Source organism: Pan paniscus, chromosome 2 (assembly GCF_029289425.2).
Source record: "Pan paniscus chromosome 2, NHGRI_mPanPan1-v2.0_pri, whole genome shotgun sequence".
NCBI lineage: Eukaryota > Metazoa > Chordata > Mammalia > Primates > Hominidae > Pan > Pan paniscus.
The window spans coordinates 128,227,543-128,244,984 of record NC_085926.1 but is presented as its reverse complement, the minus strand read 5'-3'; the positions used below and the strand labels follow the sequence as shown (position 1 = coordinate 128,244,984).

At 41.3% G+C, this 17,442-nt stretch overlaps 1 protein-coding gene across 1 annotated transcript in view; it reads right to left on the bottom strand.

The window, feature by feature from the left end:
* Nucleotides 1-7,262: 7,262 nt before the first annotated feature.
* Nucleotides 7,263-17,442, bottom strand: part of LOC100978661 (collagen alpha-4(VI) chain-like) — a 174,856-nt gene continuing 164,676 nt past the window's right edge. The window contains exons 24-27 of the mRNA XM_055110442.2: nt 16,577-17,260; nt 14,703-14,799; nt 13,825-14,054; nt 7,263-7,950 (exon numbers count right to left, since the gene is read on the bottom strand). Of these exons, the coding sequence (XP_054966417.1) occupies nt 7,778-7,950; nt 13,825-14,054; nt 14,703-14,799; nt 16,577-17,260 (1,184 nt within the window). The 3' untranslated portion in view covers nt 7,263-7,777. The remainder of the gene's footprint in view (nt 7,951-13,824; nt 14,055-14,702; nt 14,800-16,576; nt 17,261-17,442) is intronic.

Sequence of the window (17,442 nt, the reverse complement as noted above, 5' to 3'; positions counted from 1 at the left end):
GCTTAGTAAATATATATTGACAGAATAGCTAAATATCACCTCTTACATCTACACTTATAAGTTTCTCTTTAAGCCCCTGTACAGTTTTGAATCAAAACAAAATTATGTCCAAAGGACCATGGGATTAAAATGAGACCAACATTCTGAGATCACTTTTCAGTTTTCCCTGAGGAAAATGATTAAGAAGGCAAGACCAGGAACCAGTTTGGAATTTTCTTTTCCTGACAGAAGGAATTCTGACAAAATTGCTACATTCTGAATAACGAAAAAAACATGCTTTTAAAATGTGTCCACTCATAGATGCATAATGAAGAGCCCCCTGCCCCTTCCAAAAAAAGGAGATTCACTCAGGCTGACACATATCTTAAAAGAATATGTTTTATTTTCCTGAATCAGGGGTAATATGAGGGTGACATCAGCTCACTTGTCCTGGATTTGTGTTTCTGAGGAATTTCTGGATTACTATGATGCATGAAACATAAATCAACAGCATAAAATATAAATATACTCGTTAATGAATACATACAAAGTGAACTCCTGTGAAAATACAACTTCGACAGAAGAATAGAACATTCTTATCATTCGTGTTTTCCTTCCTGGTCCTAGCCACCTCCCTCCACAAGAGGATTACAGACTGGAGTCCCCAGAAAACAGTCTCTGAAACAGAGACGAGCATATAGGACATTTATATGGGAGTGTCTTTAAAATCAACACCTGTGGAATGAAGAAAAGAGCAAAATTAGACAGCGAGAGAAGTTGGGCTGTGGTACAGTCCAGTGGAAGGCCTCAGTCAACCCCATAAGCAGCTGTGGGATGGCCTGCAGAGTTATCCCAAGTTGCTGGGCTGGGATTTTATAACTCAGTGTTGACCAGTCACTGGATGCATCTGCCCATGGAAGGTAAATTTCTCTTCCTCTGAGGAAATCCTCAATGAGGGCTGACCTCTGAGAGTCACCTTCCAGCAGCACTCACAGCAGCTGAAGAACAAATTCTTCATTCCTGAAGTGGGATGTAGGCAACACATCACGGCGTCTACCATGTTTCTGTCCTCACTTCAACTGTGACCACATATTTGGATTTTTTTTTCTAGTTTTACCACATAAAGGATAACAATATAATTTTAATTTTGCCTTATTTTGGAGCTTAGATAAATGAAAGTCTACTGTATGCATACTTCTGTGTCTTTCTCAAATATATGCTTTTAAGATTTAGTCAATGTGGCTTAATCTTAATTCAATTTCATTCATTCATTTTCATTGTTGTACACCTTATTTTAATGTACTACAGCATATTCACACATTTCACTCTTTTTTTTTTTCCATTTTTTGAGACAAGATCTCACTCTGTCACCCAGGCTGGAATGCAGTGCACAATCTCAGCACACTGCAACCTCCACCTCCCAGGTTCAAGTGATTCTCTTGCCTCAGCCTCCCAAGTAGCAGGGATTACAGGCACCCGCCAACATGCCCGGGTAAGTTTTGTATTTTTAGTAGAGATGGGGTTTCACCATATTGTCAAGGCTGGTCCAAACTCCTGACCACAAGTGATCTGCCCACCTTGGCCTCCCAAAGTCCTGGGATTACAGGCATGAGCCACCACACCCAGCCTACATATTTCACTCTTAATGAACACGTGGGTTGTTTACAACTTGGGTTTTTTTTTTAAAATGCTGCTGTGAACATCATTCATGAATGTGGTTGTATCTTGGTCATCAAGCAAATGAGTTTTCAGGGAATATGCTTACAAGTAAAATTGCTGGTTCATAGTATTTAAATTTTTAATTTTACTAGAAAATGCCAAAACATTTTCTAATATTTGCTTCCAAAAGCCATGTTTGAGAGTTCCCATTTCTCTATACCTGTATCTCTGGGGACAGGCCTGGAAATGCTTCAGTAACAACCCCCTAATTTTGGTGGATTACAAAAACAAAGATTTCTTTCTCAATCATATTTTGTGTCCATCATGGTCTGCTGTTGAATGATCACCGCAGGCTCTAGGCTGATGGAGAAGACTCTTTCTGTAACATTGCTGTTCTCTTAGAATGTTTTACTTTTCTAGATATATATTCATATTGTGTATGAATAGAAACTGTATTACGTCTTCCTTTCCAATTATTCTGCTTCTAAATGCTTTTTCTAATCTAATTGCATTGGTGTTTTAAGTATTTTGAGGCTATATTATTGCATGAATACAAATATACAATTTTTATTTTTTTTTATCATTAGGAATTGACCCTAGGCCAGCCAACTGACCAACAGACTGGTAGCTGACTAGACACATGAGCAAGCCCAGTCACAACTTTTTGAAATTAATAATTACCCCAAAACTTAGTGTTTTAAAACAACAGCCATTTATTTAGCTCAGTATTCTGTGGGTCATAAATTTGGGTTGGGTTCAGCGGGGTGGTTCTCCTGTCCTCCGCTGGGCTTGCATCTTTTAGCTTCCTAAGAGATTAGCTAAAGAAGGAATGCTTTTGTTTGCAGAATTTAGAGAGACTATAAAAGGGCAAGTAATGTTTCTCTCCTCTCCAGTCTCCTCAGACAGAAAAGACCAAAGCCCAGAAAAATAGAGTATCTTCTATGAAGTCACCAGGAAAGCTGCAGAGGGAACCAGATGCTGAATTCACATGCCCCAGTCTTGGTATTTCCCATAACACTGTAATCCCAACATTGACCCTCCAGCTGTATTAGAAATATACCTTTGAGATTATTCAAAAGTTAAACGAAGAATCCACCATGAGATCACAAGAGGTCAGAAATTAAAGGAAGAACCATAAATAGTACACAGTCAGCATGATCTCCACTCAGGAGAGCTTGGGGAAAATCCCTCTATGCATTTATACATTTTGATACATGGCTGGGAACCAAGTTCTGAGCCTACCAATCGCAAACCCTCCACTTTTCTAGGATCAGTGAAATCCACTACATGTTTAAAAGTGCAAAGCAGTCAATTCATGTAATGATTAAAACCCTTAAACTTTGCAGAGCGAACCAAGCAGATGCCAAATCAGTTCAAAACACATTTTAATTCTAATTTTAGGCTACCAATTGAATCATGGTGTAAGATTTGATGCCACTTGAACTTTCTGGGTCTCAATTCTTTCATCAGATAAATTAATATCCCCAAAGCAGTGCAAGGTTATAATTAATGAAATAACAGATCCAAGGAGGAATTTAAAAACACATGAACCTTTTTACAATTGACTGATGGAGGCAGATGCCCTGGTGTCTGAAACAAATGCAGAACAAAAATAAGTGCAGAATTACAAAGCAAAAAGTTGTTCTAGAGGAAGAGATATAGAAGGCAACCAACTGTTGGGGTGGCTGTGGGGCATTTCTAACAGTCTGAAAACTGGCAGGGAGTTTAAATATCAGAACTAAAGGGAGAAGTGTCAGGCCCTGTCCTGGGCAGGGGATTCCAAGCTGAAGAGGCTCATGGCCTAATAAGGAGACTAATTGGCAAATGGTGTAAAATGGAGGGAAAAGGGCAAAAAGATAAGGGTATACAAGGCAGCCTATAGGAGCTACTGATTAATTCTTTCTTGAAAGGGGGCAATGGGAGATGTTTTCCTGAGAGGCAATGAGAGCTGAGCTGGGTTTTGGCACAGATAATGGATATGGTACATAATAGATGCCTATTAAATATTTGTAAATAAATTAAATAAAGGCATTTCCCACAAAAGTATCACCAAGGGCAACAGCATAGGTGAATGGAATATGGCATTTCCAGGAAATGGTATTGCTCAAATGAAAAGTTGGAGGGTCAGAACAACCGCCACCATAGGTGAGGCTAGAGATGAATGCAAAGGCTAGATCTCTGAGAACTTGCACAAATGATTTTCGTTGTGTCCTGTTGGATTTTGGAAGCTAGGGAAATTTGAAAACAATGCAAAAGGACATTCCAGGTAAAGGAACTATGATGAGTGTGGTTTGTGCTCTGCAGTTCCTGCTTCAAGGAAGAACTTGTTGCCCCACCTGCTAGGAGTGCTGTGAGCAGAAAGGCTTCAGCTGGTCGACTTTAGAGCCTGCCACAGTTTCAGAGCTGCCACGTCCACAGGTATGCCCTTCTGGGTGATGGAGGCAGGAGATACAGACCCAGCCAAGTTAGCCCACACTGGGGTAACTCACACAAGCCCACTTAGGTCCAGAGATCCCTGTGGGGTTGGCTGAGGCTGCCATCACAACTGACCTGCACTGCAGTTCAACTTCTCTTTCAGTCCATTCCTACTTCCACCCAGGCCAGAACCACAGGGGTGGGGTGGGGTAGGGTGGGGTGGGGTGGGGGTGGGGGCGGGGGCAGCAGATGGAAGAGCAGGGAATCTGAGGCAGAAATCAAGCCCATCCTCCCACCCCTGTGGCTCTGACTTTCAGAATTCTTTGGTGGCAGCTAACGGTTTGGAACAAATGCAGTATAGCTCAAGAAGCCCTAGTCTCAGGATAAAAAGGAGTTCAAGGCCAGTTTCTGTTACGGGTCTGAGCCAAGCCACATCACTTCTGTAAGATAGTTTATCCCAAAAAGGGGATGAACAATGCCAACATCCCAGATTTAGTGGTGGGGCTGGGCAAATACATGACATAACATGGGAAAGTGCTTTATAAACTGTGTATACAGTAAGGGTGGGTATGGATATTGAAACAATAGACAATTGTTTCTGCCCTTGGCTATATTGTTGCTACCTCAGAATTTGTGGAGTATAAGGTTTATGCTGACAGTCAGAGGAGCTCCGTGAAAGGGTTATACCGCCACCTAGAAAACACAGGGAGAACTGCAGTTGGATCTCATGAATGTTCCAAGGATGTATAAACTTTAAAATCCTAAGCCCCTATGGGCTGAATGGACTCTCCCTTGGCAAAGGGAACCCCAGAAATACCTTAAAACTGTATTCCCAGCCATGACGGGATGGAAAGTCAGACATGCCTGGTTATACCTCCTCCTTTTAGAGTTTAGACACAACTGACCAGCATTAATGTTAAAATAGGGATCATAAGACTGACAGAGGAGAATTTTCATGGCAATAAGATACCAAATTATAAACAGGACCTAAGACCATACCAGGCAAAGGGTTAAGTCACACACTCCTGCACTTAAAGAATCAACTATGTTCTAACTGCCACAAGGTTTCTCTTTTTCTCTAGCAGCTAAACAAGCACTGGCCTCCAGATAAACAGTATTAAAACAATTACAACTCATCCAGCTCACAGATGCTGATTCACTGAACCCCTGTTCCACCAACCAGAAACAGCTTTGACTGGACAAGAGGCTGATTTCAGTAACTTTCTCCTGATGAGAAGACCACCAGCCATGGACTGGTTCTTGCTGGTTTACAGAGACTGCACACCTGTGTACCTTCACGTCCTGAAAAGATCTTTTGACATAGGGGCTAGGTATAATACATTTCATCTATTCATTTCAAAATGAACATCGGTCATAAGTTACATGTATGCCTGTGTCAGGACCACTTTCTTGAATACTCAGCTCCTCCTGTAACTTGTTGAACACGTATGTTTAGCCAACCTTTTCAGCATAAAACTCCTACCCCAACCCCTCCTCCTTCCAAACGCCTGTCTCTGGTCTTGGCTAGAGGCAGGCTTCCCAGCCTGTGGGACAACCACCTTGCAGGCTGTAACCTTTTATAAGAATTAAAGCCTCCTCTCTTCTAAATTTATAAATTATGTTTTTTCTTAAGTTAACAAGTGGGGACAATCAACACACTTGAATGTTTCTTCCCAATGATCTTCTTCTTATTGAAACTTTGCCTTGGTGTTCCCAACTCCTGGACATAGGAAGGGAAGAATGGGAATAAGAAATAGAAAATAAATCACAGTTCAAATCAAATACCATCCTCAGGATAGATCACTTTGGCCATTTTATGCTCAGGCAGCTGAAGTTATGCCTAAAACAGAGAAATGCATATACCCATTCATATGATGAGCAGCTCTGTGGCAGGATGGAGCATCTGCCATTTAATTCCCGTCAAAAAATCAGTTGCTTGTACTGTGTTAAGGAAGAAAAAGAAGATAGTATATTCATTCATTAGAAAAAGCCTGGATTATATCAAAACGGTTACCTTTGGGAGAAAAGATTATAGGTGATCTTTATTTTTTCCATGTGCATTTCTGTGTCTTATAGATTTGCTACCATGAACACAGTCATCCTTTTGTGATCATATTAAAATGATTGTTATAAAAATAGAATTTAAAATGTGCTTCTTTGAACATTTTGTATAAAGCTGATTCCATCCCACCTGCTATGTCACCAGACTGTGTAGAGAAACACACAGATTATAGCAGTCACACTTACAGAACCAGGAACTTACCAGAGAGCAACTCCATCCTGTGTCCCTGGGGGAAAACCAGCTGCTTGTGATCAGTTATGGACTGAATGTTTGTGTTTCCCCAGAATTCATATGGTCGCCTAATGTAGTATTTAGGGCCTTAGGAGGTAATTAAAGTTAAATGAGGTCATAAGAATGGTACCTAGTCCAATAAGAGTGGTGTGCTTATAAGAAGAGACACCAGAGGCAGGTGCAGTGGCTCATGCCTGTAGTCCTAGCTACTCAGGAGACTGAGGCAGGAAGATCATTTAAGCCTAAGACATTGAGGCTAGCCAAGGCAATATTGGTATAGTGAGGCCCGTCTCAAATGAAAAAAAAAAAAAAGACACCAGAGAGCTTGGGTCTTTTCTCTCTTGCTGTCTTTATGAGCATGCACTGAGGAAAGGCATGTGAGGACCCAACGGGAAGGTAGTCATTTGCAAGCCAGGAAGAGTGCCCTCTGTGCTGTGATCTTGAACTTCTAGCCTCCAGAACTGTCAGAAATAAATTTCTGTGGTTTAAGCCTGTGGTATTTTGCTATGTCAGCCCCAGCTGACTAATGCATGATCTTACAAAGACCCCAAGCCGTGCATCCTCAGTGCCCCCACAGATCTCCTCCACACAGTTCCCAATTCTGTCTGGAAGCCAGGCCCATGGTTAGAGGCCCAGAGAATCAAGCCATGAGGCAGAGGAAAATCTCACAAAAAACACGATTTCCCTTAATATCTTTGCTGCAAAATGTTTCATCCATGGTGAATGTAAAGCTTTCATTTCACTTTTCATTAATAATGTCAGCCTTAATTGTTGAGTCACCATGTTTTGAAGGACAGAGACCACTATAATGGGTGCCAAAGGGTTGGTCTCATGGAAAAATCATGGCTGTCTCTTCATCAACCACAATGTCACAAAGTATAGAACAGATTGCAGTGAGCAAAGATCACACACAGTCTCATGCCAAATGATTTAATAAAGAATGCCTTTATTTATCTACATTAAGTAGTAAGTATGAAGTTCGTTCACATTAGATGTCCCTTCTTCCATGCCCTCTCTTTGACTAATATTTCCCTATTCTCTGGTGGTAAAAAAAACAAACCAAGTTTCGATTCATTTCTGAATTAGGTTTTTCTCACTGCTTACACTGATTTTTATTTTGCTACATAGCACCCCCAAATTTTAAAATAATATTATAAGTCAAGTTCAAGTTTATTTTTCATTCCGTTCTAATTCATTTAAATATCTTTCAGTTACTTTTTTAACTATTAGAATTCAGTCCTCAAGTCACAAATCATCTGGCCCAAGTCCTTGTTGGCGGGAAAACATTCAGGCGTTTAGGAATCTGATGTCCAAGGTGTTGGAATGGGCTGTCACTTCTGAGCTGTGAGGTCCTGCCTCAGCCATGGTAATCTCCATTTCATCAGCATTAAAAGCTCTGCCTTTAACAGTAACAGGGCTCTGCTTGTACTGTTACTGTATTGGGACACACCGAGACTCACATTCTTCCTTGGTTTCAAACCAGTTGGCATTGCCGCCACAGCTGCCATACCAGAACTGCTGGCAAACCCGTTCCTCCTTGTTGTAATACCACTTCAGGGTGTAATCCTGACACTCGCCTTCCATTGGATTCATGGAACAAGGACCTGCAACAAAATAAATACAGAGCTGAATTTCCTGCATGAGCATGACAGAAAAAGAGCAATGGTTTGGAGTCACAGACCTGGGAATGAATCTCAGCCTCACCACCAACTAGTTCTGTGACCTTAAGCAAGTAATTTAACCCCTCAGAGCCTCAATTTCCTCAGCTATAAAAGCAATATTTTTAAAAAAACTTCTATATCACAAGTATGTTATAAAGTGTCATATAACATATGTGAAATGTGCAACATAGTTATAGCTATGACTTTGCACAGTACCTGGAAGACATGCCACAGATAATGTATACATGAGTGAATAAATGAATGAATATTAATAAATCTTTCTGATACTAAGCACTCCTCACTTGTGTATTATACTGCTTTCCCTCCTTTTGCAAACCATCCCAATCCCTTGTCTCCAGTCTTCTAATGACCTAAGGAAATCTAGCTTATTTATTATTTATAGTACCCTGACTCTTGCCTGAGAAATTAAGACATCTATTAAAGGAAAAATATGATGTTCCTGAACAATTAAAAACAGCATTGGAAATCAACACATTACAACAAAGCAAGATCTGAGACTCCCTGAATTTTACATGAGGCAATGATTTTCCCAGGTATATAACCCTCCCCACCTCAACTTCTAGGGAGAACAGATTTCCTTGGGTATCCTTTGTATCACACAGAAGTATTTCTGATCCAGGTTGGCCCTGAAGCACAGAATGCTGCCATCCTCCCCACAGTTCCTCCTAGGCCTTCCATGTACCCTTAAATAAAGAGGATACTATCTTCAAAAACACAAGCCTTAAAATTCATGCTTTGTTTCTGTGAAACTATCTGCTAACCTCCCAATAGTATAATCGGCACAGACTAGTTTTCTAGGAGAGGTGACCAGATGTACTGTACCCACAGGGATGAGATATGCTCTTAGTATGGTAAGAAATTGATCATGGAAATAGTCCTATGCTTTGAGTAGTCATATTTGAATTTGCTCACTGCATGACCCCTACTCTGGAGGATATAAGATAACAAGCAGTACAGGCCCAGGAGAAGTAAGAGAAATACTTATTCAAAAACCTGTTGTTGTCAACAGAAGAACACTCCAATGGTGAGCTCTTTGCTGTACTCTCTAGAGCCAACAAATAGACTCGGGTTAGTTATCAGCCGGCACCAACCTCTGCCGTTACAACTGATTCTGAACTGACAAACCAAGAATTCATTCAAATATATCCATCACTTTTCCTAGGGGCACTCTGTCATCTTTAGAACCTCCACCCTTGCTTTGGGTCTGAGAGACAATCAAACAGGGACTGCTCTTCCTAAATTAGACTTCTAGAGTAGCACTTTCTATAACGATGAAATGTTTGAAATAATGGAAAATCTGTGCTGTCCAATACAGTAGCCACCACTCCCATGTGGCTGCTGAGCATTTGAAATGTGGCTAGTGCAATCAAGGAACTGAAATTTTAATGTTATTTAATTTTGAATTATTTACATTTAAATGTAAATAGCCAATGTGGCTAGCAGTTATTACGTTGGTCATTACGGCTATAGGTGAAAGAGTCCTTCATGCTTTATGCTAATTATCTCTAAATTATCATTGTAGCTTAACACTCAGAATACCACTAGTCTTAATTTTTCTTTTACCAGTATGTTAAGGCATTGAGGGCCAACAAATTTTTACCCAAGCAATTATCGCTAGCCCCCCGTCTTATATTTGGCTTTATTTTTTACCATGAATATTAACCTTTGCCTTCTTGGAAGAACTATGCGGTGGCAGTAACAATTTTACTCACAGTAGTTCATGGAATCCAGGAGTAAAGAAAGGTAAAGGTGAAGAAAAAGAAAAGAGCTGGCAGGTATGAAGAGCAGCTACAATGAAATTATAATTTTGCTCCAGCTTATTCTATTCCCTGGCATATATGTCTTATAGCCCTACTTGGAGGGGAAAACCAAAAAATTGGTCTGTGTGCTTTGGATATAACACTGAAATTGAAAATGTACCAAGATCAGCCTGGCACCTGCGAAGAGAGATAATTCATTTAATTCTTTACAGGTAGGCGCAATGAAAGGTAGCAGGCACTATGGCAGAATTTGTCTTAAGATTCAGGAGCACCAAGGAGGCTGTGAAAATTTAAAACTACCTGGGGGCATAGAAAAAACTCTAAGGAGAGGTGAAACTTGAGCTGAGTAGTGAAAGATGAGTAGATATAGCCCACGTGGACACTGTGGAGGAAATATAGACAGTCAGGTGAGGGTAAGCAATGGTACAGAGATCTGGAATAAATTGCAGGGCATAAAGGCCACGAAAGGCATATGCAGGGAAGTGGCAGCCAGTAAAGCCCCAGAGGACCAAAGCAGGGGTCTAATTGTAAAGGCCCATGTGCCTTCCACAGGCACCTGAACATTATCTTATAAACAATGAGGAACCATAGAAGAGGAGAAGGGACACAACCATATTTGTGTTTTAGAAATGTCAATCGGCTGTTTAGAATGGAACTGGAAGGAGGACAAATTGGAAGAAAGCAGACCAGTTAGACAGCAGGAGGCAAGGGAGAAGAGGTCAACTAGAATAATATTGGGCAATCAGGCATTTTTTGAAAGAAGACATCCAAGCAGCCAACAAATGTGAAAAAATACTCAACATCAATAATCATCAGAGAAATGCAAATGAAAACCACAATGAGATACCATTTAGAGTAGTCAGAATGACTATTATTAAAAAGTCAAAAAACAACAGATGTTGGTGAGAACGTGGAGAAAGGGAACGCTACTGGTGGGAATGTAAATTAGTACAATCGCTATGGAAAACAGTATGAAGAGTTCTCAGAGAACTATTCAATCCAGCATCTCCACTTCTGAGTATCTGCCCAAAGGAGAAGAAATTATTATATCAAAACGACACCTACACCCGTATGCTCATAGGAGCACTATTCACAATAGCAAAGTCATGGAATCAACCTAAATGCTTATCAATGAATTATTGGATTAAAAACATGGTATATATACGATGGAATATTACTCATCCATAAAAAAGAATGAAATCATGTCTTTTGCAGCAACATGGATAGAATTGGAGGATATTATCCTAAGTGAAATGATACAGAAATAGAAAGTCAAAAACTGCATGTTCTCACTTATATGTAGGAGCTAAACAATTGGTATATGTGGACATACAGAGTGGAATAAGACATTAGAGACTCCAAATGGTGGAAGGGCTGGGGCTGGGGCAGGGGCAGGGGTGTGTAGGATGAGATACTATCTTTTGGGTACAATGTACACTATTTGGGTAATGAGTACTCTAATAGGCCAGACTTCACCAATATGCAACACATCCACATGTACTTGCACTCCTAAATCTAATTAATTAATTTTTTAAAAATAATACTGAGTTTTGGCTTTCCATTCCTGGGCCACTGGTGGTTCATACCAATAAAGATAGTTGGTAAAGGAAGAGAAGGAGATTTGAATGGGAAAGACAATGAGTTGGGTTTGTTGAACTAAGGTGCCTTGATGTGACTACAGGCAAGTCCAGTGGAACGATCTGGAGGGTAATTGAATACACTATGCTATAGCACAGGAGAGAGTTAAAGTGGAAGATATGGATTTGAGAGTCACCAGCACAGAGGGGATAGTTGATGTTGTGGGGGCAGGGGGGAAAGCATAACTAAGTAGTGTGGTGTGTGCAGAATGTTTGGAGGACTGAAGAAAGAATCTTGGGGAAGGGTGTAGCAGATCCATCATGACATTAATAAAGCCTAGGCTTCACAGCAAATCATTTGCATAAGGCTCTTCTAAATGAATATTCACTTTTCACTTAATTTTAATAATTTTTTAACATCTTTTTCTTAAAGAGGGCCCCCAAATTGTATAAATTCCATAAAACCTGAATCCCCCTGTGAAGGTGGATCTGGGAAGAAGAGCCCACAAAGACGGACTGGCCAGAATAGAAGAACAAGAGGAGAATGTTGTCTCCAAAGCTGTGAGAGGAGAGGGTTTAAAGAGGAAGGTAGTGGCCAACAGTGGCCAGATCCCAAGAAGCACAAGTCAACAAGGTCTGGAAGAGCCCTTTGGTCTTTCTTGACAATTCAGAATAAGAGAAGGGCCAGTTCTTTTCTCCAACTGGAGGGCAGGAAGAGAGGCTTGCAGAAATACAGAAAGTTACAGGAGGTTGCGCTCGGTCACCTTTATTTCTTTTGAAAAGAATAAAAAAAGAGGGAGGCATATCTGCTAGAGGAAGAGGCATGGAGGAAGGACCTTGAGGAGGTGGTGAGGGTTTTGAATGGCCTTGGAATGAAAACAGAAAGGAAACTGGCCAGCCAGAGCCACGTAACAACAGAGCAGCTGAGAAGTATCAGGGACCTTCAAACCTCAGTTTTTGTCTGTAAATGGGATTGGATTAGTTGACTAGGAAACTCTCCCCCATCCTTTCCACCTTGATTTTATGAGAAAGAATGCCTTAAAGCAGTAGTTTTCACTCTTGGTTGTTCAGTGGAATCACTGGGTAAGTCCTACACCCAGAGATTCTGACTGATTTGGGCTGAGGTCAAGCGTTAAAGATCCCCAGGTGACTCTAGTATACAATCAAGACTGAAAATCATTACCTTAGTAAGATTACCTGAGGATATTCTATACTGAAAACATAAGAACCAACAATGTAAGTTATTCTATGTTTAATATTCTAGCCTAAGGAGGTGGTATTCCTATGTCTGTCTGATTCTGTTATTTATTTTGGACATGTGTTTGCTTTGAAATCTAAAAGGTAGCATGTATCATCAGCATCTTAACAACTAACTTGTGTGGATGTATACTATGTGGCAAACACATGAATTATCAAGTTGTATTCTCAAACCTATGAGGTAGGGACTCATATAATCCCCACTTTGCAGAGCAGAAAACTGAGTCACCAAGAGAGTGAATAACTCCCCTGGCCACCTAGCCAGTAGCCCCAGATGGAGAATTATCTAGGCACATTCAAAACCTCAGATAAATGATCTCTCCTTTAATGTAACCAGGACCAACCACACCACTCACTAGAAACTCTTTCAGCTCTTGAATCACTTTCCAGAACTTCACAGAGAAGTTTTCCTGTATCTCTTTCTCATGTGTTTAGTGTTCTGCTTAATTTGTTGATCACATATAAAAAGTAACTTGGCAGCGAGTGCAGTGGCTCATGCCAGTAATCCCAGCATTTTGGGAGGCCAAGGCAGGAGAATCACCTGAGGTGAGGAGTTCAAGACCAGCCTGGCCAACATGGTGAAACCCTGTCTCTACTAAAAATATAAAAATTAGCCAGGCTTGGTGGCGGGCTCTTGTAATCCCAGCTACTCAGGAGGCTGAGGCAGGAGAATCGCTTAAACCCAGGAAGCGGAGGTTGCAATGAGCCGAGATCATGCCACTGCATTCCGGCCTGGGTGACGGTGAGACTCTGTCTCAGAAAAAAAAAAAAAAAAGGAACTTGGCATTTGCATTACTGCATGCTGTAATCCAAAATTGATGCTACAGTTGTTTTAGATGTATCCAAAATGTAGAGCCTGTCTCCAAGTAGGTGCATTTCAAGGTCAGGAGTATCTTCACCACTTCTGCAATAACTCATTGCTTCTCTGCAAAGGTAGTGCAGACACTTCATAGAGTGTGCCTTCATAATACGCCCTGAAATAACTTTCATCCAGCTCCAGTTTGACAGCCAGGTGAAAGTTAGCCTTTGTCTTTCTTTTTAAACTATTTTCTTTAGCTGCATACATGAACCTGTGGATTTGTAAGCAAAGTGAATTTTTAAAAATTGCATGCTAACACAGTGCACATGATTTTTTTTAAGAAAAAGTTAAAAATGAAAAAAGTGAATCCAACTTAAGGACCACGAAGTAGTTTGGTTTTTACCATAGGTAGTGTCTGCATTTATTTCTTTTCTAGTTTCTTTTTGTTTTGCTGGTGTTTCTTGTTCATTTTCTTCAATGTCATATTTGTTATTTTCATAATTTTCAAGTGCTTCTTGCTGAGTTATAGATGTTGTGATGTCTTTTCTCTTCTCTTCTAGAAAAATGCCTGTTGCTTCAAGTGCTTCCAAATCATCAGCCAAGCCAGACATACCAAACTGGTGCCTGGGCAACCTGTATAGAAACAATCCATGTCAAACTGCATGAAAAAAATCTCAAGAACTGAGAGGCTCAACTGTTGTTACTGTTATTGCTGTGATTTGTAAGCCTTATGTTTGGGCATTTCCTAATGACTGTGTTATTGCATTAACTATTTTCTTAGCTTTGCAGACATGTTTGAAAAATCAGAATGATATGTTTAGCATTATCAATTTTTACCTCTGGGATATGGAATTCAAGCTTGGGGCGATATGGTAGAATGGAAATTGGTAGAAATTGGTAGAATGCCAAGACCAGCCTTGGCAACATGGTGAAACTATCCCTACAAAAAGTACAAAACCAGCAGGGTGTGTTGGCATGGGCCTGTAGTCCCAGCAACATGAGAGGCTAAGGCAGGAGGATTGCTTGAGCCTGGGAAGTGAAGGCTGCAGTGAGCCGAGGTTATGCCACTGCACTCCAGCCCGGGCAATAGAGCAAAACCCTGTCTGAAGAAAAGAAAAGAAAGACAATCCATATCAGAACTGTCAAACTCAGGAGCATCCCAGGACCAGTGGTTTAGGTCAAGTTGAGGACTAGCATTGCATATGACCTTTCTTTAGGGAGAAAGTCTCTTCTGCCTTGGGGCAGAGGTATGGACCAATCTCAACCCTGTCCTCAACCCACCTGTTGACAGGCGTGACTAATTGCAGCACAGTGTCCCCACGGTGTAGGCCCCCACATTCTTCAGTGAGCTCTGGGGGTGGGTACTGGTTTGTCCTACCTAAAAGTAAAATAAAAAATCGAGTCAAATATAAAATAATATAAAATTCTAAAATAAAATAAAACAAAATATTATTCATGAAGACATCAAATTCAAAACATAAAATCAAGTAAAACAAAATGTAAAATATAAAATAAAACAACTGAAACAAAATGAAATAAAACATAACAATATAAAAATAAAAGCAAATAAAACATTAATGTTTTTAATCCTGGAAGACATAAAATCAAAAAGACATAAAATATATTCACATAAAGCATAAAATAAATATAAAAGCAAATAAAACAAAATAAAAACATAAAATGTATCCTATTATGTAAATAATGCAAAGTAAAATCCAACCTAAGAGAAAAACAAAATACAAAATACAATCTAACATAATACAATATAAAAAATAAAGTAAAATTAAATTAAAACAGATTAGAAAAGTGATTCCTTCAGGCCGCTTCTCCTTCAAAGAATCTCTAAGCCATCAGCCTTCTATTACCACTCCCTACATATATAAGAAATCTAAGGTTCAGAGACATTCATGAACTTTTCTAGGATCACATAGCTCACTAATGGCAGAGGTAGGACTAGAACCAATTCACTGATCTTTGTACCTCTCAAATTGGAGAGGTACAAATGCTGTGTTAGTACTTCTAAGATGTCCATCAAACTCCTTTTATTCTTATAGTGATGAAGGCAAAGATGTCCCTCAAGGCTCCCAATGGGCTACCACAACCACCTATAAACTGAGAAACTAAAGTCTCCAAGCAAGGAGGGCAAGGAGGCTCCACATGTTACAGCAAAGCACCCTGCACATAAGTTGAATTATGCACTGGAGGATGAAATCCAAGACAAACTGCTAACAATGTAACCAGGATAATACCCTCGCCATCGCAATTCTAAATCTCCATTATCATGCTAGGGATACAGATTTGGCTGCCCACGAATTTAACTCATCTAGTTATAAGAGAAAAAACAATAACAATTTCACTAGTTCTAATTGGAGTTAAGGATGCTTGAGCAGGGGGATGGGAAAGAATTCTGGCTAGGACCCACTGGCACAGCCCTTGCCCCTTAATCTTCACTGTTGGCTTCATCAATCCAACCTGAAATGGAAGACCCTAGACTTTTGTCCTGTCTCCCTTACTTCCTAGTGAGTCCCTGAAAACCCCTGACTCCACACTGCCATGTCAACCTCTACTTTAAAGTAAACATCAAATAAACTAGGATCATTGGTATCATTCTCAAGCTTGTAAGAAACGCAGACTCTTGTCTCCAATGCAGACCTACCGAATCACAATCTACATTTTAACAAGATCCCCAGGAGATTCATGTGCATGTAAAAACTTAAGCACTGTCAAATACTATTGGAAACTGTAGTAATAAATAGTAATAGCAGTAACTATGCCTTATATGTGTACAATATTGGTGCTTTCAAAGCCCCTCCCTGAACATATGGCTTCACAATTAGAGAAAAGACTACTATTCTCATTTTGACAAATGAGAAAATTGAAAAGTTATGTGGAAGTCTGAGGCTCCCAGCCATGAACTTCTCCCCCATGAGAAGTTCAGGACAAAAAACCATCACAAGGCTTGACACAATGTCAGGGCAGTAATAGTGCAGGGTTTTCAGGAAATGGGGTGCTCCCTGGCGTTTCCCAGGGATGCTGGGCTACAAACATTAGGCAATAGTGAATCTGCAACAGGCACCTGCATGCCCAAATGCCAGGCTCTGTAAATCCCTCTCCCCACTCCACCCAAGGTGCCCCAGTTCCCGGGGACTGCTCACTTTTTAGGAGGTTCAGGAAGGCCCGAGTGAATCCCCGAGCGTAGTTAACCTCTGGCTCTGAGACCCCTTGTAGGCGCAGTAGATGCTGCTCAGAGGGAGCACTGACCAGCTCGGCTAGCTCAGCTAGCTCATGGGTCCCCACACCCGGACCCAAGGCCAGCACAAAGAGGGTGATGCCCTTGCATTTGGCCTCCAGGGACAGAGTCCATAGCTTCTCCCTGTCCCAGCTACTTGTCTCGCTGGCCACGATGGCGAAGAGGACTTGTGCTTTCCGCGGCCGAGGGGCTGCCAGGAGCACATTCTCCAGCGTCCACTCCAGGGCGTGGCCCAGGGCGGGGGTTCCCTGTAAGGGGCGGGCTGAAGCCTCGCGCATATGTCTCTGCATCCGCTTCCGGTTGCCATAGGTGGTCAAGTGGAAGCCCTCGAGCACAGGGAGGCGACCCACACCCGGCCAGAAGTTGGGTGTCGTGTGCGTCACCAGGGCCACACGCGCCCCACGGTGGGACGCGCCCGGCTGCTCAGCCACCTCCAGGTCTTCTAGCGCGGCGTCCGCTAGACTCAAAGACCCGCAGTACACGTCGGCATCCACTCCATAGGAGCTGTCCACCACAAACACCAAGTCCACGTCCACCTCCTGGGGCCCCGGCGCGCCAGCCGGGCATTCTGGGTCTGGTCTGCATTTGTCTAGGAAGGAAGTGCAGGGAGAGGCCGGAGTTAAACCATGCATCCCCTTCTTTTCCATGCAAAACACAGTTCCAGACCCTCAATAAGGACAGCTGTCTCTGAGCACTATCCTCCAGGCATTGTGGTGACGTGGCAAGTCAATGGGCACTGTAAATGGGCTCATTTCTCATAAGAAGAATTGA